This window comes from Battus philenor, unplaced genomic scaffold (genome assembly GCF_028537555.1).
Source record: "Battus philenor isolate CCGP_79_NKW_IND1 unplaced genomic scaffold, ilBatPhil1.0.hap1 SCAF_8, whole genome shotgun sequence".
NCBI classification, from domain to species: Eukaryota; Metazoa; Arthropoda; class Insecta; order Lepidoptera; family Papilionidae; genus Battus; species Battus philenor.
This window is the reverse complement of record NW_027181748.1, coordinates 14,259,532-14,283,299: the sequence shown is the minus strand read 5'-3', so window position 1 is coordinate 14,283,299 and position 23,768 is coordinate 14,259,532. Positions and strand designations below refer to the sequence as shown.

At 34.2% G+C, this 23,768-nt stretch overlaps 1 protein-coding gene across 1 annotated transcript in view; it reads left to right on the top strand.

Moving 5' to 3' along the window:
• The window catches only part of CenG1A (Centaurin-gamma-1A), a 365,691-nt gene that overhangs the window by 280,142 nt on the left and 61,781 nt on the right, over positions 1–23,768 (top strand). Inside the window, exons 2-3 of the mRNA XM_068775007.1 lie at positions 14,515–14,661; positions 15,125–15,210. Coding sequence (XP_068631108.1) covers positions 14,515–14,661; positions 15,125–15,210 — 233 coding nt within the window. The remainder of the gene's footprint in view (positions 1–14,514; positions 14,662–15,124; positions 15,211–23,768) is intronic.

The window sequence follows — 23,768 nt, the reverse complement described above, 5'->3', positions numbered from 1 at the left end:
ACCTTGAAGTTATGCAGTGGAGAACACGTACCGGAAAATCCAGCGCAGGACACCTACTTGTTGTATAGACTATTTTATTAGGTCGCTTCCAACTGTTGTTATTATATATCTATGGTCAACCTTTGGTTGAATTGATGGTGATGTAAAGAATAAAGACGTTACTGCTAATGTAAAAATATATGATACTATATACTCTGTGATCAAAAAGTAAGATGACACCCTGGTAGTAAAAAGCTAGGCATTTTTTTCATAGGTTGGTAGAACTGTCTATAATATTCTCCAAACATCTATTTGTCAAAAGTTGGAATATCATGTAGCTGAGCCCGACTTCTAGTTATGAATAGCCAGTTGCTGAAGCAAATTTAAAAAGCCAATGCGGGGACGCCATTTTAAGACAATTTAGGAGATGACAACCATATAGAAGAACATCTTGAAGGGTACACCGGAAAAAGACTACTCCGTTTCGAATATTGATATAAGCGTTAGCAAAAGTGCGTTTTATCGAACGAGGAATACTTTCAAGGGAATAGTGATTTTTAAGAATAAATAGAGAAGTTACATTTTATAAAAAAAATCTTATCTTTTGATCGCAGTATTATTATTAAGTATGTGGTTAAAATGCAAATAGATCAAACTATTCGCGTAGTCTATGTAGAATGTTAATTCTGTCTGTAAATATTAAAACCTGAACTATTTTTTACGTGTTGATGATATTAACATTATCTTTCAATGATTTACATTTATGAATCTACTTTCGAAGAGAAATCGGTAAGATATCGATACAATTTGCATATTGTAATAAGGAATATTGAATGTGAAGGCATTGACCGTTCACTATTTCATTCCAGAATAGCTAAAAAATATTATTTACATGAGTTTATTTCACAAATTTCGTCAAATTTATATGTAATGTAGATTGAAATTCTGACGTACTTCTTTTGTTTTAAATCGTATTTCATAATTGTTATTATATTAGCCAATTGATGCCCACTGCCAGTCTTAAGCCTCCCTCAAAGATCTTCACGATGACCGGCCACCTAATGAGGGGTTTACCCACGCTTCGTCTACTGATTCGTGGTCGTCACTCGAGAACCTTTCGGCTCCAACAGCCATCAGCTGCACGAGCGATGTGCCACGCCCTCTGCCACTTTAGACAAGAAATTCTTCGAGCTACGTCGGTGATCTTGTTTCTTCTGCGGATTTTCTCATTTATGATGTCTCTTCTTTATTTCTTTTATCTAATCAATAATTTAGTACGTTCTGTTACTCAGTACTGTCTGTACAATAAATGTTTAATTATTTATATTAATTATTACCAATACGACCCTGGCTTGCTGTTCATAGATTTAGTATTATAATTAAGGTTCAATTATTAGTGAATGCCGAACGGCGGTAGAGAGTCCTCGAGAAGCTTTGGGCTATTGACCATCAGCTGGACGAGCGATGTACCACGCCCACTGCACTTCAGATGAGCAATTCTTCGAGCTACGTCGTTGATCTTGGTCCTTCTGCGGATTTACTCATTTATGATTCGATCTCTCTTACCTAAACAGCTTTACAATATTATAATTTTTATGACGTAATTTTTGTTCCAACGGCTATATTAAGTATACCTGGGTCGGTTAAAAAAATCTGTTAAAAAAAAACTATAAAAACATTGCGATATGACTTCGTAAATACTTCATTCAATATTAGAAATCTCGGCTGCTATTTGTAAAAATATGTAGAAATATCACTCATGATTAGGTAGTATATTGCGTCCACTTAAAATTGTATTCCTAATTCAAAAATAGTGTGAATATTCAAATTACCTTTTGTTGATGTCGAACGGTTCTCGAGTGTCGGCCATGATTGGGAAAAAGCTGGATACAGGCAGCGCAATAACGGACTACGTGGCCATCTTTAAAATGCTCTGTGCCTTGCAGTGGTAGTGTATCGACTAAATCAAGTCCTATTACTAAATGTTAATAATACTATTAATTGTGCCTACATGTTAAAGCTACCTAGATTTATTACATTAAACAAAAAAATTTAATTGTCTAAAAACATAGCGAAAAATTCGTACGTATAGTATAGTAGGTCGACAAAAAAGGGTAATAATGGTGCAATGTAAACAAAGAAATTATATTTCGGTATCAATGTACTATTATCTTAAGCCTCGAACTCAAGATCCACATTTATTTTATTTATACACAAAGAATTAAAAATGGAGTCTCTGTTTGTAATAATAAAAAACTGCTCTTTACTACATGCCTATGAATATATATATCAAAGTTTTTTTATTTTTGTCTGTCTGTCTGTTTGTTCTGGCTAATACAACGGATCGATTTTGACGTGACTTATATTGGCAGCTAGCTGATGTAATAAGGAGTAACGTGGGTTACTTTTATTTTAGAAAATTTCTTATAATTAGAGTTAAAACTCAATATAATTTTGTTAAATTCTACACAAACGAAGACGCTGGAACAGCAAGTATTAAACTAAAAATAACATACAAAATTTGAATACATGAAGAACATTTTCTTTGTTCTAAGCATACTTGTTCAAATTGAAGTTAGCTGCAATTACCTACTATGACGTAACAAAGTAAAATATCCAGACGTAGTGACTTAATTTCTTCCCCAATTAAACTTTATACGTAGATGTTCAAATTACTGTGCTCCGTTTAGACGCCACTCGCCTGCGGACTTGTAACTCGACTTTGTTAAGTAGCAAAGTTAGCAATTCGAGTCACCGGAGTAGAATAATTGCCTTCGCTGTTTAATTTGCAACCGGTATCCGCGAACATGACGACGCCTTGTTCAGATATACTTGAAACAGCGGGGGATTAATGACTAATTATATTTCTAAGGCGATTTAGAAAATATAACAAATTTATGGTAAATTTAGTAAGTTAAAGAAAACAGAAGAGTGAAAAAGTGGTATTTCTAACAGACTGTATTTCATTTAATATCGACAGCTTCCTGCTTGGAGTAGAATAGAGTCAAATATATAATAGATTAAAAACATAAATAGATAAAAAGGTGTCAATCAATAAGAGTTCTGTTAAAAGTTCAAATGTTAAACAAATGAATTTTATCTTTATCTTTGACAAGTAACTATAGACAGTTGTAGCATAAACATATGTAAGTTATGTGAATTGAGAGAAAAAAACTTTATTGACCGCTTGCTACCGTGATCAGTATACACCAATACCTCGCTTAGCTTCGTTTCGTTTTGCGTTTTTTTCGAAGTTGCGTCGTTGCTTAATTCGTACTAGTTTTCACTGTGCGTCGTTAGATTTTTGAGGTTGCGTTGTTTTGGGTTCGAGTCTTTAATTTTTTTTTGAAATTTTCTTTTTTTTTTCCTAAAAGATGGCAACACTTTTGTTTCTAATTGTGCCATGCCATCAAAACTCGGGGATTCCCTTTCTAACTAAAAATCAAGGCAATTTGAATACAGTTCTATTTTCACTTTGTTTTGCTAATTTTAGAGTTCAGTTTCAATTACGTAGTGTGTTGTAATATAGTGTGTTGTGTTTTTTTTTAAAAGAGAATTAAAAATTTATATAAATTTTTACGTGTTGTTTCTGGTTACAAAAAAGGTAAATATTATTCCAATTTATTTATTGGCCGAGTTATATTATTTTTGTTTTGTAAATGTTTACTTTGTTTAATTTTCTTTTTAAAAAGTAGTAATTTTGTGACCCTAGAACCTATCTTCGATCTCTACATGCTATAGAAACATTTGCTATAGAAAGTCTCAATTCACTTTGCGATGCTTCAATTTGCGTCGTGTTTTTTTGGAACGTAACCACGACGCAAAGTGAGGTATTGGTGTAATTTTTTTAAAGTCCACGTTTTTCGGGAACTGCTAACGCTCCCCCATATCGTGGATGGAGAGGGACAATATTCGTCTTAACAATTATTTTTCTTCCTACTGCTTATTCTTCTCAATGTTTTTCGTTCATTTTTTTGTTATTGGTCATATGTTCTATCATTCATTTCCAAACTTACATTCTTACATCGCCTTAACCCATGGAACAATACTTTTTTACATTTTAACTCAGTTGTACTTTTATTTATTTAATTTTATTCAATATATGTCACATAGTTTTAAAATTTGTATCTAATTCTAATCTTATCCGATTAATATATACAAATCATTTGAACCCGAAACTTTAACGTCTCTGCTTCAAATAAAGCAAGGGAAAGAAACGCCCTTTAAAAACAGGAGCCTTATAAAAGTTTTTTCCGACTAAGACTTATTTTTTTTGATTACGTAACTTTTAAACTTTTTACAAAAAAATAATAAGTTTACGATTTATAAGAGTTCTGGTAAAGGCTCTAATGTTGAATAAATTAATTACATTTTTTTACCTTCATGTAGGGGTAACATGGTTATTTAAGATTTTTACCCTCATCATTTAATATTTTTTTTACTTTATTGGAGATAAATAGTAGCAAAAGACAGTAAGAAAGTACAAACTTAGAAGCTTAGAAATATAAATTTAGTTACAATTGTTACCTTATAACTATCTTACTGAGAACATATAATGATTTATAATCAAATAATGAAAAAACAAATAAAAACATTGCTAAACAGTGATCAAAGACTAAGGTTTATATATTTATATTATGTTTGTTTATATATAAATAAATCTCATAAATCACTATAGTGGATCTAGCGGTGTGAGGGATCGCGCTAAGCATTGGGAACTTCGTCTGCCTAAGTCACTGAGGTCAGTAGGAATTTAAGGACCATAAACAATCCAACCCATCTCTTAATACCAAATTTAATAAACAATACTTTAACAGACAATTGTGCACTATTTACAATTCAATTTGATTCTTGTTTCTATCATATGTGGCTCTACCGACTTTGTTCTTATGACATAATTTAAAAAAAAAAACTAACTACTTGAACAGTATGCGCAAATTCAGTGGATTATATCCGAGTACTCGTGTATCGATTTATTTAACCAGCTTATGTATAACCTCTTAAATGCATTCCTATAAGGATTCCGTTGCGTTCAGTAATTGATTACATCGTTAGGTATATACAGCGGATGTGCAAAGTTCCGCTATATAAAATTCTGCAGAAAAAAAAAGAAATACTCAGTGGAAGACTTTCAACTCTATCACCGGATGTACGTGACGGAAATCTCCTCTGGCGCGAAATGGCCGCGTTTCCTCTCTCCGTAACGCCATATGTCGAGGACATGTCGTAATATCGTCTGTGCGTTTACGGGGCAAGCTGTTCCAATATAAGAATTTTTTCTCGACCGATCCTTTATGAGGAATTTTATTTTTTCTTGTAAAGGTTATGTAACGTTTTTGTCGTTGTAACTGCTCTATGCATATATTATTAAAAAAAACGCTTATTTTATTCAAAAAATCAGTGATTTATTATTTAAATGACAATTTCTCAATTATTTGCAAATGTGATGTAATTTTGTGTTTATTAATATTTAAAAAGAATTATTTGAATGTAAAGTATACAGTATATATATGCGGCGGCATGTATGTGTCAGAATTTACTGTACAAAGGCGAATAATACAGTAAAGTACCGTACGGATAAATAATATTACATAGAACTGTACAAAAAAAACCATAGCACAGTACAATATAGTATAATTGTGAACAGTACAAAATAAAACACAACGATTTCATACAGTACACTACAGAATAGTACGAAACGGTAAAGTACATTGCTGGAGAGTTCGTAAAGAGTATAGTAGAATACAGTACAACTGAACTAGTGACAATGATAGTCCCGTGGTAGAGAATCGTGACTGACTTGCAATTCTAGGTAACGAATTCGATTCCCGGGGTACATTCCTATATAATTCACACTTTGTCTATAATTTATATAGGATTGCCACTGATCACAGACAAGCTTCCAGAAAATGGGCAGCAGGGTTCTCTGCGTACTATAATAATATACTGCAATCGTCAACCCGCTTGCCAAGCGTGATTATGGTATATTCCTCCCATAGATATACGTCTTAAAGAAACTTAGTAATTTTTTATTTATATAAGATGATGAAAAAGTGTTTGGCACTAATCGGTGTAACATAACTCCTGAAGATGCCCCGTGGAGGGGTGAAACACGTGTTGAGTAATTTGTCGGTGGCGGTTGTGTGATTCGCATTGTTTGCCGCATATGCATTTATCAGCGGGCTAGCGGGCGGTGCATTTTATTGCACGACTACCACTGCATGTGCGGAAGTGGCTAAATATTGGTCCTTTTCTTACTTAGATGAAAAATTGTTACTCTGACAGTATCGCATTGTAATATGAAGTGTTTTCTTGCTTCCAACAGCACAGTGGTCTTTTCTATGAAAAAACTTAAAGTACGCAATATGTCAAAAATCACAAAGAATTTATATCGACGCATTGGTACGGGTCGATCTGACAAATGATCCTTTTGTGGGCAATAAATCGTCATTCCTTTATATTAGCGCTGAACCGTGCGCCCTCAATGGACATCTGTCTACAAATGAAAACGCTTCACGACGGCAATTGTTTGCTTTTTGCAACGGACAGGAAGCACTGACACGGCACTTCATTCAGAATCAATCGTTTTGAGTGCGTCTTTACGATTGGATGTAAAAAAAATCGAATGTGATTATCATAATCAGCAATTATAAAACGTTAAATAATTTACATAATTAATAGTGAAATCTATTTATAATCTGTTAAAGTCTCGTATGAATCTTCTAGACCAGACTTCTTTATAATTTCAAGAACATTGAAACACGTCAGACAAATGTAACGTATTGTTCCATGGGAAATAAATATCCTGACAACACAAGATGAACAAGTACTAACATTAATTAACGAATTAACTAGTAATAAATAGTGAATACGAAGGAGTTAAGAGTGAAAAGTTTAACAACGTAATCACTCAATAACCTGCTGAAAGATTTAAGCCTGTCATAAAGAATATCAAAAAATCGGGGACGTCTATAGTGTATTTACAAGGCACCGTAAAAAACTCTCTGTACCAAACTTTCCACTGCAATAAGTCTGCGATTTATTTGTAATAAAAGGAACTCTTTAAAAAAATTGGAAAAATGATTAAAGAAGCATTTTAAAAGTAAATTGATGGAAAAGGCTTTTTATCCAATAAGCGAACATTCAAGTGACGAGAATCCTTGGCAGTGATGTCGCTTGATTATTTTGATTTCATCTAGGCTATATCATCTTCATATCATATGTATAAATCTGTATTATTAATGTTTACTAAAAATTGTGTTGTTGTGTAGGTTCTATCGGCTTCTTTTCCACAACTATAACACCTTTCGAAACAAAATGCATTCAAAAATAAAAAAAATAATAAATAATATTAAATGACGATTAATATAGAGTTCCGTGAAAAGTTCAAATGTTGAATAAATCATATTCTTCTTATCTTTTTATCAACCCATTAAGGGAACGATCTGTTAAAGCAGCGCTGGTTGGATCTGTAATTTGATAGGGAGAGGAGTTTGGTCTCTTGGCCTCGAGCATCCCTGGCTCCCAACCAGGTAATGGATTCAGTGCTCGCGCAATGCATTAGTGTTCGCTTTCACTAGACTAGATCCTAACCATCAAATTTTAACCAAATTTTTAGTTTGCCGCAACACAACGCCGGTCAATCTCCTAAAATCCTGTGGTTTGTAGTACATCCAGAGCAAGCGATTATAAACTGTATTTTTAAGGTGATTCGATATAATGTAGCCTACTTTGAGCTCGAGACGATATGTCCATGGGCAGTTGACAGGTCATCATAACACTGGAAGTACTTTCCATAAATAAGCGAGATCTAAGGATTTCGTTGCTAAACCGCTCCTACCTCCACCGCATATAAATTCACTATGAATATATTCCTAGTTCTTCCTTGTCGAGGTTGTAGTTCTTCCTCACTTTAGTCGTGTGGTCTTTAAGTATATTTAATTCCCTTGACTTCACCGTCATATTCTTCTACCATAATTATCAAATCGACCTGAATAGAATAGCGCTTTAGCTGTTTTTTTTTTAATTTTTGAGCCTTCTAACAAATTTGGTAGGTATTTAGTTCTATATATACTATTGAATATTTAAAAAACCTTGCAAGCTATAAAAATACACTTGAAGTAAATAGCTAATTTCATGGCCACACTATTATTGGCCAGTCGCAACAATACGCTCAAGTGAAGCGAATCCATCTCAGTTCGGTTAGTGAACAATGCGGCGAATATAAAAACAATGAGACGACCTCGCGTCGCGGCGTCGAGGCCTTGCGACGAAAGCCTCCAAAGTCCATTTATCTTAATGCCTTCAATTAGTATTATACGAGTACTTGAAATGATATTATTTCTACAACTGGCTACAGTAAAGGCTATATGTTCTTATGTTACCTTATTACGATTTTATTTCTATAATTAAAAACTGTAAATTCTATTTTATACTTTAATATTTTATTGTTAATATTAAAATGACAACTATAAAACAAACATACATATTTATAATATTTATTTTGTTAAAGGTATGAAATTAATGATATTTACTATATCCAGTGAAAGTTAAAGTTCTTCGGCTTATTTAATCTATTTTAATCTGTTTATTTAATGTATTGTAATACCGCAAGGTTTTGTCGTGTATCATCTGTATTACTCTCCACAACTACTTGTCTATTTTACGAAGCGCGTGCCTTAGAAATTACCAACCGTTGGAAACCACGGGTAATTCGTCTCACTTCGCGCCGAGTTGCGGCTGTTTGAAACGTAACCGGGATTATGTGGGGCCATGAAATCGGCTATTCTTTGTATATTTGTATTATTTGTATTTTTATTTTTGTATATTTGTATTCTCCATTGTTTTTGTGTATTCTTTGTTATATTTGTATAATATATTGAAATCATTTATAAATGGATAGAATATTTAACATCAACATGGTTTAGCCGTAAGACGTCCACTGTTGGATTTAAGCCACACACATATATTTTAAAAAGGACCGGTTAGTACCAGCGCATATCTAACTTTTTCCAACTACCTTCACAAGTTCATCTTTCCACATTGTGGGTGGACTTCCTCCTCTGCGCTTGTCGCTCCGTGGTCGCCCTATTTCAGAACCTTAAAAACCCAGCATCCATCTGTGAGCTATGTAGCTTGCTTATTATCACTTCAACTTGCAAATACACTGAGCAATTTCAATTACATTCAATCATCTAAAAATCACCTCATTTTTGATTCGAATCTGTAGAAAACTCCGAACATAGTACTCACCATGGCTCGTTGAACGAATGTGAGTTCGACAATGAGGCCAGAATAGTACTGGTGGATATTTTGCAAAAGATCAGAGGTCTCCTTAATCATACTCTTGGCCGAGTTGTGTGCTTAGCTAACGTCTTCATACAACCTTAACAAGAAGGTTCTACACTGCGCTCGCTGGCCCGTAGTCTCCTCTCCAGAACGTAAATCCACCTGTCGCCATCTGTTTTTTGTATTGCAAGTTAGCTCTTGTTTGGTTAAATTCAATAAGCTACGACAAATTACAATATACTCTAAATAGATTTTTGTAAAAATATTAACCGCAACACCTGTGTACTACACACACACCCACACACTGTATAACAAACCATTTAATAATATTTTGTCTAATCTGATAATTTATGGTCGTAGTAGGGTTTCTTTTAATTTCCTTAACTTTACGTAAGGTCGTCTGAAGCGACAAGCCTTTTCTGTTTTATACCAGAGTTCCCTATCTCCGGATGACTTTGACCATAAACTTCGTGAAACCTTCATGACGTAATTACTCCATCTTATAGCCGATTTTCCTCTTGATCTTTTCTTGTAAGAAGGAATCCAGTTTGTTGTAATTTGTGATTACCTATCGTCTTCTGCCCTGTGCGTGTTTACCGTCCACTTGCACTTTAATCTTAGTACATGTTTAAAAACATCTTTCGTTCTTTTATGTGTCAAAGTGCTGTACACCTTATCTCTTAGCTTCACATTTAGTAAGCTTATTTCGGTACTTCTTTGGCAATACCAGATCTTATTTAATTTGTTTCTGTAAGCATCCACGTTTCAACTATACAAAAACAAATTCAAATTAAAAAAACAGTTTCAAGGAGGCATTTTTATACAGTTTTGAATTGTCGGTTATTTAATATTATAAGTATACTGATCTTTTAAGAAAGCCTGGCCAAAATCTCAACAGTTGCTCTTAAATGTACAATACACTTTGTTAAAACGGAGACATTATACATATAAGTTTATTATACCGAAACTTGATATCGAAAGAATTATTTTTTATTCTTGAAAGAAAGAAGATTTATTGTTGACTTACATTTACGACTTACAATAATTACTTGTAAATTATGCATCAAATTATTAAAATTATTACAGGCAAGGTTTTTAAAAAAAGGTAAAAAAAAATGGAATCCTTACTGGGCTTGTTCCATAATTTATCTAATTCTCATTGTAACTTCATTACAAGATTGCGAATTTCGTTATCATTTCTCGTTTTGCTTGGCTTACGCTTAAGAAAACGCTGACTTCATAGCCACTGTCTAGTGTGACGAATGCGACGTAAGCCGTTACGCAATGCGAAGTACGCGCTCTGTTTTTTTCTTTAATTCCCTTTTTTAATAAACATTCCGCGGTCTGCGTTATTTCCGATTGAAATCGATAGTAAATTGTCTTTTACAATCGATTTACGAGCGAATTATATAAACGAAGTTGTGAAACCTTTGATATTATTTATTACGTTTTAAACATAATAAGATTGTATTTATATGATTTAAAAAAAATATTATTGCAAATATATTTTAGTGGCCATAGATGGATTCCTTCATATTTTTCCAATAGGACCAGGTTGGAAGCGACCTGTATCCACCGTCTTCCGAGGACGTTTACAAGGTCGTATTTATATTGGAGGTTGTTTTACTCAATTTAAGTAAATACATTGTATTTCGAAACTCGAAAATATTATACGACTCATTCTTTCTTCACGTATTTATTGTTTGATACATACATTTGTATATAATACAGAATTTTGTACTTCATGTACTTATTATTATAATTTTTTTTCCTATTATTATAAACCTTAGATCTAATATTATCAAAATTGTATTGTAGGAAATAAAAATCTAAAATATTGAACGTAAATGTTAAAACAAAGTCACGGAAGTTAATGTCTGTGGAACAAAGTTCCTAATAATAAAAAAAACTCTATAACATTTTGTTTTCTTTAAGTGAAAACTTGTATTTATCCTCTCTGCTATTACTGTTAATGTGTATATATATATACTGGCTTTAAGTTTTCCATGATAAATAAAAATAAATAAATATTAAACACAGGTGTGATATTTTTAACTATTCAAATATACTTATTACACTTTGACATTGTCTCGTGACGTCATAAACACTGCGGGTATTTGCCCACGCGTGAACTAACACAGCGACATTACTTATTTGCAGTAGAAACGACGAAAGTTTATCTCTGACAAATTATTAGTATAGTATAAATTTGCACAGCGATATATGTAAATACATCTCAAGAGCACAAGTTCCGCATTATGACTGTAACTGTGCGAGAAATAATAAGTTAACTATAGAGCAGTCACAGAGCAGAAAAAAGAATGAAAGAAGAAATGTGGAAGAAAACCGAATGAAAGATCTTAAGATGTATAAATGAAGAGTAAGAAAATAAAAAAGATTGTGAAAAACTAAATAAATTAAAACAAAAAGTCCCTATCCAACACCAGATAGGGGGTACGAGAGGCTCCCAATAGCAAGGGTCATATTAAAAAAAAAAAAAAAAAACTAGATAGCCTGGCTGTAAGGAACTAAATGAGGGAATTCCCGGGATACGATCTTGTAGTATTCTCACTTTGTGCTTTACTTATATAGGATTGTAACTGCTCACAAAGTTTCCAGGGGATGCGCAGCAGAATTCCCTGCGTACCATAATACTACACTGTGATCGTAAACCTGCTGGCCAAGTACAGGGATTTCGGTATATCCTTCCATAGATGCAGTGGACCTCTATGACATGATAAGACGACGTCGACTCGAGAAATTGAGAAGAGTTGGCTTGACGTTTTCCTGCCTCCCCCCTTCTGCCACTCACATACATATATGTATAGGTGACTAGCTTTTGCATCAATGCTACAGGCTTGTGGTAAAGAAAATTCGTTATTAAATAAATAAAACTTATTTCAATGCGATCACTGTATTAATATCAATTACAAAAATATAAGTTTTCTGTTTATCGTACACTATGATACTTAAATAATAATGTATTTTAATGTTCAATACTAATAAAACATTTTTGTTTGATTATTCTAACACGCCATCTTTTTTTTTTTGAATGACGTCAAATTTTTAACAGATAAAGCCGTCATATATTTGTTTAATGTTTTTATGTGAAAATGTTCCCAGTGTATATTTCGCGATTAGAACCTTTTTCATTATTTTTATTTAATGGTATCAGGCGTTACCTTGCGGAAGTCCTTCCTAAATAAGAAAAAGACCAATATTTAGCCACTTCCGCACATGCAATAGTGCAACAAAGTGCACCGCCCGCCAGCCCGCTGATAAATGCGTATGCGGCAAACAATGCGAATTACACTGTGGACTCTGTGTTTGGCATTAATAGGTGTAACATAACTCCTGAAGATGCCCGTGGAGGGGTGAAACACGTGTTGAGTGATTTGACGGTGGCAGTTGGTTTAAATATTCCTCTTTTTCTTACTTAACCTTTCTCACTACTTAAGTTTCAAATATAAACAATAATTATCAGAATTAAAGAGTTTTTTGTTAAAGAATACATTCGTCGTTTCAGTCCATAGATGACCACTGCAAGGCATATGCCTTCCTTTAAGAAGAAACCATAATAGCTGCGCTTGGCAAGCGTGTTGCCGATTTTGCTGCCTATCCTCTGGAAACTTATTTATCAGCTGTGCATATCCTTTTTAATTAATGCACAAAATGTGAATTATTTATGATTGTGTTCCGGGAATCGAAACCGCGACTTTGCGACTAGTCTTTGGCTTATTCTGGTAGGTTACTACTGCTCAAAAAACAGTTTTTATACCTATAAACAATCACCCTATATATGACAAACTGTAATAAAAAAACCCAAACTTATATAAATAGGCTAGTAAATTCCAGTTCAGTCCTATTTACTCACTTGATCCAATTTGTTTTATAAGATTTGCTCACCGACCGTTTGGTTCGATATGTAACACCGACTTTAAGTTATATGTTAATTAAGTATCGCTGTGAAAGTTGTTACGATTTGTTTCTAGGTTCACTACTTGTTTCTAGTATTTACTGTATGTACACCGGCTATTACCCTAGATGTATGTATTTCACGTGATAGATGGTATCCTACTAGCCGGCTAAGGCTTTGTGCAGCGCCTTCGAAATTGAACCAGGAAACAAGAGATCCGTGTGCTAAAAACCTACGCTGGGTGATCGTATCCCAGATATAACGATTATGTACGCACGAAGAGCGACCATACCCGTGTAGGTGTATAGTGTTGTGAGTGTAATGTATTGTAAATTTTGCAAAGAGAAGACGACTTGGCTGTCGAAAGTGACACAGGCCTCTTGAGAGATAAACGTATGAATATCTATTATACTGGTTAATTAAATCCAGAGTTTTTAAAAAGGTAGTCTTTTTAACTTCTGGCTTCATTATACTGACAGTCGCTCAGGTAAAGCGAAGGGTTGAGCTCGGAATTTGTCTATCAGATCGAATGACAAATATGGAGATCTGTTAACGAACTAAAGTAACCGATATAGCCCAGCAAGCTGGCAAGTTGAAATGGGCCAACGCTGGGACCTTAACGTTTCGAGGTGAAGATCGTGGACTAGCATACTCAGCGTAGGACGCCCACAGACAAGATGGACAGACGATCATTTTTCAACTGGTACTATGTGGAGACGCCCAGCTGTGGACGTCCAATAGCTTAAATAATGACGTTAAAAGTAATTAGTATTACTTTGCTGCCATAAGTAGTTTATTAAATACGTTATTGTGTTAAGACTGTTATCTCTACTCGAAGTGTTAAACATGAATAATACTTGCTATAAAAATGTGTGTGAATTGAGAGTCTTAAAATTACTTTGCTGACATATGTTATTACTTGCAAAAACTTAAGTGGTTCGACATTATAGTTAAAGTCTGTACAGAGACAAAGAAAGCCATTTATTCTGAAATAAGTGTCTTGATAGAGTTTGTAAGACAATAATTTAAATTTACAGTGCCTCTACTGTCAAATACGTGATATACAACATATTTTCGTAGTTTTGTAAGTTTCAGTGAAATTTTCTTCAATTTTTATTAGCACGAAATACTAAAATATATATAGGAACCTTTCATACTTTTTTTTCAAATAGCGTGACCAAAACAAACTTTATAGTCAAGGGAAATCTTTATTTATATTTAATCTTGTGCTGCCATCTATAGACTTAAATGGAACTATTGTTACTTTTAACAGATGATAGATGTCAAGAATATAAATTTTAAGTTAATATAAAACTATTTTATTTTTCTAGATTCGTTCGTCAACAGTCAAGAATGGACTGCTTCTCGCGGGGTAACAGAGCTGCGGGTCGGAGTGTTAGGCTCCGCAGACAGCGGGAAATCGGCGCTGGTGCATCGGTATCTCACCGGTGCCTACATGCAAGAGGAAAGTCCTGAAGGTATTAATTCTTTTTATAACACTTATGCAAGAAACCCGTGTAAAGCCTTCACGATAATAAATAGTCTCTTGGTTCTAGACATGCCACGCACACGTTTCCATCCGTAATTTTTTTAAACCATATGCTTATGAAGCTTTGTATAATATTTTTTCTGTGATATTTTATCATTCAATACTAAGATAATTGAAAATGTATAATTGCTAATTCAATGTTCAATTTAAAATGAGAATTTTTTTCACATATACTGGCAAAAATAACATTTTTTGTGTCTAATAATACACGTATTATTTATAATAAACGTACAGAAACATTAAAGAAACTGCCATCTGTCGGAAGTAGCATAAAACTAATTGGTTTTCGGCTAATTTTGTTTTCTGTCACTAGATGGCAGCAAAACAAATGTGTGAGTCCAGATATGTTTCGTGCATAGATGTCGCTGGCACTACAATTTTTCTATTTGCAGGTGGCCGGTTCAAAAAGGAAGTAATTATCGACGGGCACAGCTATCTCTTGCTGATCAGAGATGAAGGCGGATCGCCCGAAATGCAGGTCAGTTAACAATCAATATTAAACATGTTAACTTGCGTATACTTATATACAAAGGTAAATAAATTTATTATTTTCACGAAACGATGAAATTTTTCGTTTCATTTTCAGTAGGTGTCGGTTGGAATTTTTACAACTAAGTCAAATAAATGGCTTTAATATAATGTGAATATACTTGGACGATTTTTACATAGAGCACCATATATAGTCCACTTTTCATCAGTACATTTTCTTATTAAAATATCGCGCATTCCCAGGCGTAATAAGAAACTCAACTTCATTAAGGTAACATTACGTTGAGCACAATTATCGTCATCATCATCACCATTTTAGTCATATAATAGCCTGCGACTTAAATTTCAAATAGGATTGGTTCGAAGCTGGATCCAGGGTCTATCGACAACCTAACCAAGGTGAACAGATCACCTATTCTGAACGTCCTACTCTGCGCTTACCGATCCTTGATCTCGTATATTTTAGGATCCAATATTTCTTTATTTACAATTTTAATATTTGCAGCTTACTTTTTTATTGAAGAACTTCGTTTGGTAAATGTCTCCCTTTGACTTCGTAGTTTTTAATTGTTTTTATTTACAAGTTTAATCTTTGTGGCTTAATAATAAATAACCTCGTTTGATAAATGTTTCCCTTTGATTTTGGAATATATAATTCTCATAGGAAAATTTGAGACTTCAATTCAACATTACGCTAGTAACTTTTACTTTAAACAAACCGCTTTCGTCAAAATTTATTAAATAAATACAAGATAAATTTAACAATTAACACGCTTTGCTGTTTCGATTGCCTATTTATTAGAAAAAAAAAATGGTGGGAAATTTATAAAGAACATAATTGACACCCTTTACTAGATAAGCGATGTACATAAAAACGCGAGAACGACGGACAAGTCCGGGTCACGCCGATTATCTACAGTAAATGTAAGTAGGCAGGTACTATCTATCGGGCTAGATACCGAAAATTCCTTATCGATTACCGTGAGAAACATTGAAGAAATGAAAGAAATTGTTACTATTATGCCGTCCTTTGGGCTTCATTTTTTGCTATCAAGTGGGGTCGCTAGATGCGGACAGCTTAGGAGCAGTCATGGAGGCTATCTTTGGGGGAGGCTTTGCGGTAGATGTCCATCCGCTGAAGAGATGAAGAATTAACAAAAAACAGCTAACAAATAAAGAGAGCTGTATGTGCAATCTTTAATAAAATACATAGAGTATCCCCGCGATAAAAAAATAGTGAAGAAAATATTATGACAATGTGATATATAGTCGAGCAGACCCTGCGATATAGGATTAAGACTTGTGATCTTATGTCGCGAAATCGATTCTCGAGATACAGCCTTATATATAATTCACACTTTGTACATTAATTAAACAAGACTGCCACTGGCGATTATGGTATATATCCCCATGGATATCTTGCGGTGTTCATCTATCGATTGACATGATAATGATGATTTATTTATCTAGATATTACAGTACTCATAAATTAAAACTACATTAAAAGTTATCGTATAAGTAATAGTTCTATTATGTGTTCCTTTATAAGTGATACAATATTAAAAATTTATACATCATCGCAGTAAGATCAGACGACATCAAATAAAAAAAATGATTGAAAAAAGGTTGTAGAGAAAAGTGATAGTACTAGGGAGGAAACATCTGGCTTAAGAAAGAAAAGGATCAATATTTAACCACTTCCGCACATGCATAGTCGTGCAACAAAGTGTACCGCCCGCCAGCCCGCTGATAAATGCGCATGCGGCAAACAATGCGAATTACACAAATACCACTGCTAAATCACTCAACACGTGTTTCACCCCTCCACGGGGCATCTTCAGGAGTTATGTTACACCGATTAGTGGCCAAACACAGAGTGAGCTCACATGACTGCATGTGCGGAAGTGGCTAAAATTGGTCCTTTTCTTTCTTAAATATTAGACCAAGAGATAATTTTTATACTTAAAACTTATCTAAATAAACATTTACGATGGCAAGCCTGTCGCCGTAAATCGAAGGGTTCCCATACGTAGCTAATAATGCGAATTACACAACTCTGTCTCTGTGTTTGGCACTAATCGGTGTAACATAACTCCTGAGGATACCCCGTGGAGGGGTGAAACACGTGTTGAGTGATTTGACGGTGGCAGTTGTGTAATTCGCATTGTTTGCCGCATGCGCATTTATCAGCGGGCTAGCGGGCGGTGCACTTTGTTGCACGACTACCACTGCATGTGCGGAAGTGGCTAAATATTGGTCCTTTTCTTACTTAGGATGGACTTGCGCAAGGTAACGCCTGACTGCATTAACCCTGGCTTAAGACTTTAGACACCAAAAGAGCTCTAACTTTGAAAATGTTTCTAAAAAATACTTGCTTAAAAATCTATAATCTGTTACGTCTAAAATCTATAAGAGCTTCGAAATATATCGAAAAACCATATCGAAGAAGGTAAAATCGATATTGAAAACAATATTCATTATAATTTTTTTTTTCGGACTATGTCATGATACTTATCTTGGCTGGGGATGACAACGTCTATATTGGCCACGGTGGTCACTAGACTAAGGTCTGCCATGGTTAGTTATTTCCCTACCGCGTATTTGTAGCCCTCGTGCCTTGATCTTCAAATTAAAATCACTCAACGGTGTAACAGATGATGTCCTTGACCCGTTTTGTGTTGTTAGGAACAAGAATTCTACGCCTCCGTGACCTAGTAAAGCTGTGTTTCCATTAACAAAGACGTCATGTAAAAAAGGTATTTAATATTTTATTATAGGACTATACAGGGTGTTTAGTAAATCACTGAATACAGTTTGAATGTGCTATATCGTGTTCAAATTACTAAGTTTTTATGTTGTTTTTAAGTCGTTCCTTCAATTCCTACTTCGCCACAATATTCCACAAAAAGATTGGATATATGTTTAAAACCATTGGCGGGGTGAATTTACAGCTCATATGTTGTCACACTTACACCCTATTCAGAAATCAATGGTTTACAAATAATAAATAACGTAATGATAATACTGTTACAATAAGCATTTTTAAAATTCGTATTGCAACTAATTAAAATAATTATTGGTTACTAAGTGCTCCTGCAAACTTGGTACTGCCAGAAGTTGTTGTGTCGTATTACAATAGAAAAAATAAAATTATTGTAACATATTTCCAAGTGATCACTCTACTCGTACATACAGTCATTGGAAATTAATGTAAAAGCTTTTTGCATACGAATAAACTATAGGTTCACCTTTTTAAACGTTTTACACCTATTTCACCATGTAAAGGGTGTCATAAAAATTAACGCATACCGTGTGCATGCAAGAACGGCGCCACCAGGATGCTCATATCGATTGGCGCCGTGAACGAGGGTGGCTACGAGGTTCGTCGGACCTGGTCCCGGCATTCGCGCCGCCGCGGAGCCCGCACCGCGAAATTAAGACCGTGACGCGCTCCAAATAGGGTGCACAGCTGTACTGGATCAGTACGGGACATTCCCATTTTATCAAATTTTAAATTCAAAATATTTTAATCGATTAGACATATTCAGGCAATTAGGCAAGGTTCAACTACCTAATTACGTTAGTGGGATGTCGGTGGATACAAGCAATATTAGACCGGTCAATGTGACGATCTTAGAGGCGAGTTTATGCCTTGCAGAGAGAGTATATCGGCTGACAGGAGTCAATGTAAAAAGTAGGCATTTACACGCACTTTAAGTCTTCAATTATTATAAACATCATAAAAAGGTTTGTGTAATCAGTCTACAGGTACCCTACCATCGGTTCAGAACCCTGATCTGCAGAGAAGAACCGACCAGAAACTCAACAGTTGCGCTTTTTATAATTAAAAATTGATGATTGATGTATATATTATAACATCAACCTTCTAAATATATTAACAAACTAATTTGCATGCGTTTCGATCATCTAATTGCTTTTAAATTGTATTATGACATTTATTTAGCAATATGCTTTTAATTTTAGAGACCTCAGACCAGTGTAGGCTTTGTTAAATACTTTAAAACGAAATCTGGGCGTTAAGAGTTTAATCTTAATTCTTGTATTTGCCGTATGTCGGTCACTATTATTATACAGGTACTTGACTTAAAAATAATATGTACATATTGTATATAAACATCGATAAGAGTATCTTTAGTTTTTAATTTATATGTTTTTTTGTAATCATTAAAAAACCAAAAGGTTCAGTTATCTGTTAAAAATACAATAATCATTCAAATTTAGAAGTATTTCACAATATACTATTTAATTATTAGCAATTTTGATAGTCTTTGATATATTTAACACTTTTTATGAGTTTCCTATTTTCGTCCTGTTATAATTTCATTTGAATATAGCCACCCTAGTACAGTCGCGATAACATTCGGTGTTATAAAACAGTGGTTCCCAAACATTTTTTCACGAACTACACCTTTTTTAAATCACTAAATGCTAATGCAGTTTTAAGATTATAAAAAGAAAAATGCTTTAATGAAAGAAGTGTTTATTAAAATTATCGCTTTTTATGAAAAATGGCGTTGATTTTTTTTTATTGTAATACTGTAATTCAAATTAAAGCGCTGGCTACTTATAAATTGATAATTAATTTATTATCTCTACCGAAGATGCCGCAGCATAATGACAACACTAAATAATTCGTTCGCTCTCTCTTTCTAACTGAAAGCATACAGCGCTTTTGGTCGACCTTATAGCGGAATTTTAAACAAATTCCGCCCGATTTCTACGCCAGAACATGAGCCTCATACTGAACCCCGTCGGTCTCGATGCACAGAACAGTCATTACGAATATACACATGACTCGGTTACCGTGCCCGCCGAACACTTATTCAAGCGAGGGCGGTCTGGAGAGGCCCGTATCTCTCCCGACCTCCGAGTAGTCCTCGCTTCGCACAACTCACACTCCACCTCAATCACTACACACATAGTAACTCTACTTGTGTGCTTCTTCGTTGTAACTGTGATACGATCACCCAGCGTTAAGTTTAGTCCGTGCATTTCGGTGTAGCTGCACAAAGCCTAGATCGGCTAGCAGTATAACCTTAAATACATCAAATGCAATGAATACGTACTAAAATTATAATTTGTAAGCAACCAATGCTTTGATAAAAATCCATCGACATGGTCTCGTTATGGGGTTTACAAAAGCATGTGGAATACTCTGACATTTAGGTCTTCGGCCTTAAATGACGAGCTCTTATGAACAATTTCAGACCCCTAAAATAACTTATTTTTTTGTGAACACTTTGGGAACCGCTGGTGTAAACAATAGTGGGAGACGATGGAGCCGATGCCAGTCGTAAACGTAACGAGGACGTATCGAAAGATAATCGATACGCTAATACAATTCGGCAAACGTTTCACCGTTCGATTTCATTTCAAACTTCATACCTTTGATCGAGTTTAAAACCAATTTCTCGAGGCGGCACCATCATTACTTTGGTTATAGAAAACACTACGACATCCGAACACGCCATGAAATAACTATTTTGTTTTTATAACTGATCTACGAAAATGGAATCAAAATAATGTTTTGATAAATAAAATGCCGTTATTACAAAAGTTCTACGGCGTCCAGAAATTCCAAAACAATTTTACAATTACTTTTAGACAAGAAAGGGAAAGACATCAGAAAAATTATATCATTTTGTTAATATTGTTACGTACTGAGGGGTCTGATTCCAAATGAAACACCACTGATTCACAAGGAGTCCTTTATCCACAAATCAAATGGTCAGCCTACTTTAACACAAAGTATACTTTCGCTTAGTCCAAACTACGTTTCCAATTCGCATAAGAAATCACTGTAACTTGCCAAATAGTCACTTTGTATCACTGATCGTAGATCATAATCTTATAACTCGAAAAACAACACGGAACTCTCGATATGTAGAGTATACCTATTTATACTACGGTCAAGGGTCTAGTAAGTTCGAGATAGTACTCAGTTATAATTTCCGAGAACCGTACACAAAATTATAAATAACTTCAAGGTCTGAGAGGGTTCTGAGGTTAATAACAGATGTAACTCGTGCTTTGTAACAATATTTTTTATCACAAAACATATATCTTTATGGTACATATATGTCTTAATTTCTTTTCACACCGTTCTAGTGTTATATACGGTTATTAAAATGAATAAAAGCCGAACCATCTACCCCGACAGATTTCATATTATCAAATGTCATTGGCCTGTCAAAGTCAAAAGAAAAAAAAGTAAATAAGATGTACTTCAAAGTGTTCATTATATTTATTGTTTTAATGTATTAATAATAACATTAATTAGTAAGAATTAGTATTCTTTTTCACACGCAGTGAAAAGAACAACACTTAAAGCTTTTTGTTTATTTTCGTTAAAATCAAATGTTTAATTGACATGGATATTTTTTTAACCTAATCTGTGGTTTGCATCGATTAAGAAGCGTTTTGTAACCTCTTTCAATTCAATTTTTAAATTTTTTAGCTACTAGTTTTGCGTTTGAAAATCAATTAATAAATTATTTATAAAGGCTGCTTACTAACTGAGGTATCACCGCCCCCACCGACTAAAACTCTACGTCCGAAAATGCAACTTTTCCGGTGAAATTTAAAACTAAATATTCGTTACATCTCAAAAATATAAACACTTACACTACATTATAATATTTGTATAATTAGAAAGCTAATTATATACCGAACAATCTTTCATATTTAGTGGAATCAGGCGTTACCTTGCGGAAGTCCATTCTAAGTAAGAAAAGGACCAATATTTAGCCACTCCCGCACATGCAGTGGTAGTCGTGCAACAAAATGCACCGCCGCCAGCCCGCTCATAAATGCGCATGCGGCAAACAATGCGAATTACACAACTGCCACCGTCAAATTACTCAGCACGTGTTTCACCCGTCCACGAGGCATCTTCAGGAGTTATGTTACACCGATTAGTGCCAAACACAGAGACTCTGTGATTTGAATATTGGTCCTTTTCTTACTTACAACAATCTTTCATTTGTATATTCGAAAGAAGGCTTTGCTCATAGCAAATAACTCAAGTTTTCTATATTAGTGAAAATAAACATTATATTGCCAATCACCGCCGGTTTAGCCAGAAATTCTGAATAAAATTGACAAGGTATATTGGAACACGTAAATTGCAAATATATAAAAAAAACAAATGATATTGGCAATTGTAATTTTTTGGAAGGGGAGACGGTTAATTTTTTTAAATTATTTATGTTGTTATTTTCAATTTGTATGACAGATGTCTACCTTGGGTAGGTTTATCATTACGGTCTCTTGAAATACTCGTTACTGTCATGGAGTACCCGCGACAAATTAAATAACCAAAATCCCGGTACATGCGAGCGAAGTGTCTGCTAGAATTACAGAGGTGTAAAAATGCTCCAATCTATATCTAATATATAAAATTCTCGTGTCACGGTGTTGGAACTTGAACTCCTCCGAAACGGCTTGACCGATTTTTACCAAATTTTACATGCGTATTCAGTATGTCTGAGAATCGGCTACTATCTATTTTCCATACCCCTAAGTGATAAGGGTGGTCCACCCCTAAATTTGATTTTTAATTTTTTAAGACAATTTTTTTGGTTTTTATTTTATTATGATACAGTATACAAAAAAAACATACAAACCTAAATTTTCACTCCTCTACGATCAACCCTTATCTTACATTTGTTAATTAAAAACTTTAATTTTTTTTGCAAAACAACGTTTGCGGGATCAGCTAGTTCCTATATATAATACTGTGATCAACAGGTAGGGTGAATGTGTTTATAAAATGTAAATTCATTATTTATTCTTCAAAATCAATTTCATCACCTTATAAGTAATCATGACAAAACTCACTTTTTACTTTCATCGAAACATTCGGAATAATTTTTTTCCGGCATAGCCTCTGAGATCTTTTATCCGATTGTTATGTCAAAACGACGTCCCCACAGTGGCCTTTTGAGTTTGCTGAACAACCAGAAGCCGCACAGAGCAAATCAGTCGAATACAGTAGAAAAGTTTTTAACCCTTTTTTTTAAAAAAAATTGAGCGAATTTAGCATCAATAAATACTTTTAGATACAAAACATCATAATGATTTGGGCTGAACCAAATGATATTCCAACTTTTGATAAGTCCTACCAACCTACTAAAAAAATTACCTGCCCTCCTAATACCCGAGAGTATTAAATGACAATTTTATCTTTTATATATTTCCAAACAAATTGAGCGAATTTAGCATCAATAAAAATATTTATATACAAAACATCCTTTATAATGATTTGGGTTGAACCAAATGACTTTCCAAACTTTGACTCCTACCAACCTACGAAAAAAATTACCTGCCCTCCTAATATCCGAGAGTATTTAATGACAATTTCATCTTACATATATTAAAGCGTCAGGATAGGGTAGATATACAAGTCGTTTGTTCTTAAACCTCGTGTGCGTTTTGTCAATCGCACTTTTTTCCTTATACACATCATTCTACTAACGCAGTGTTTCCCAACGTTAGGCCCATGCCCCACAGGGGTCTCCCCCCTGT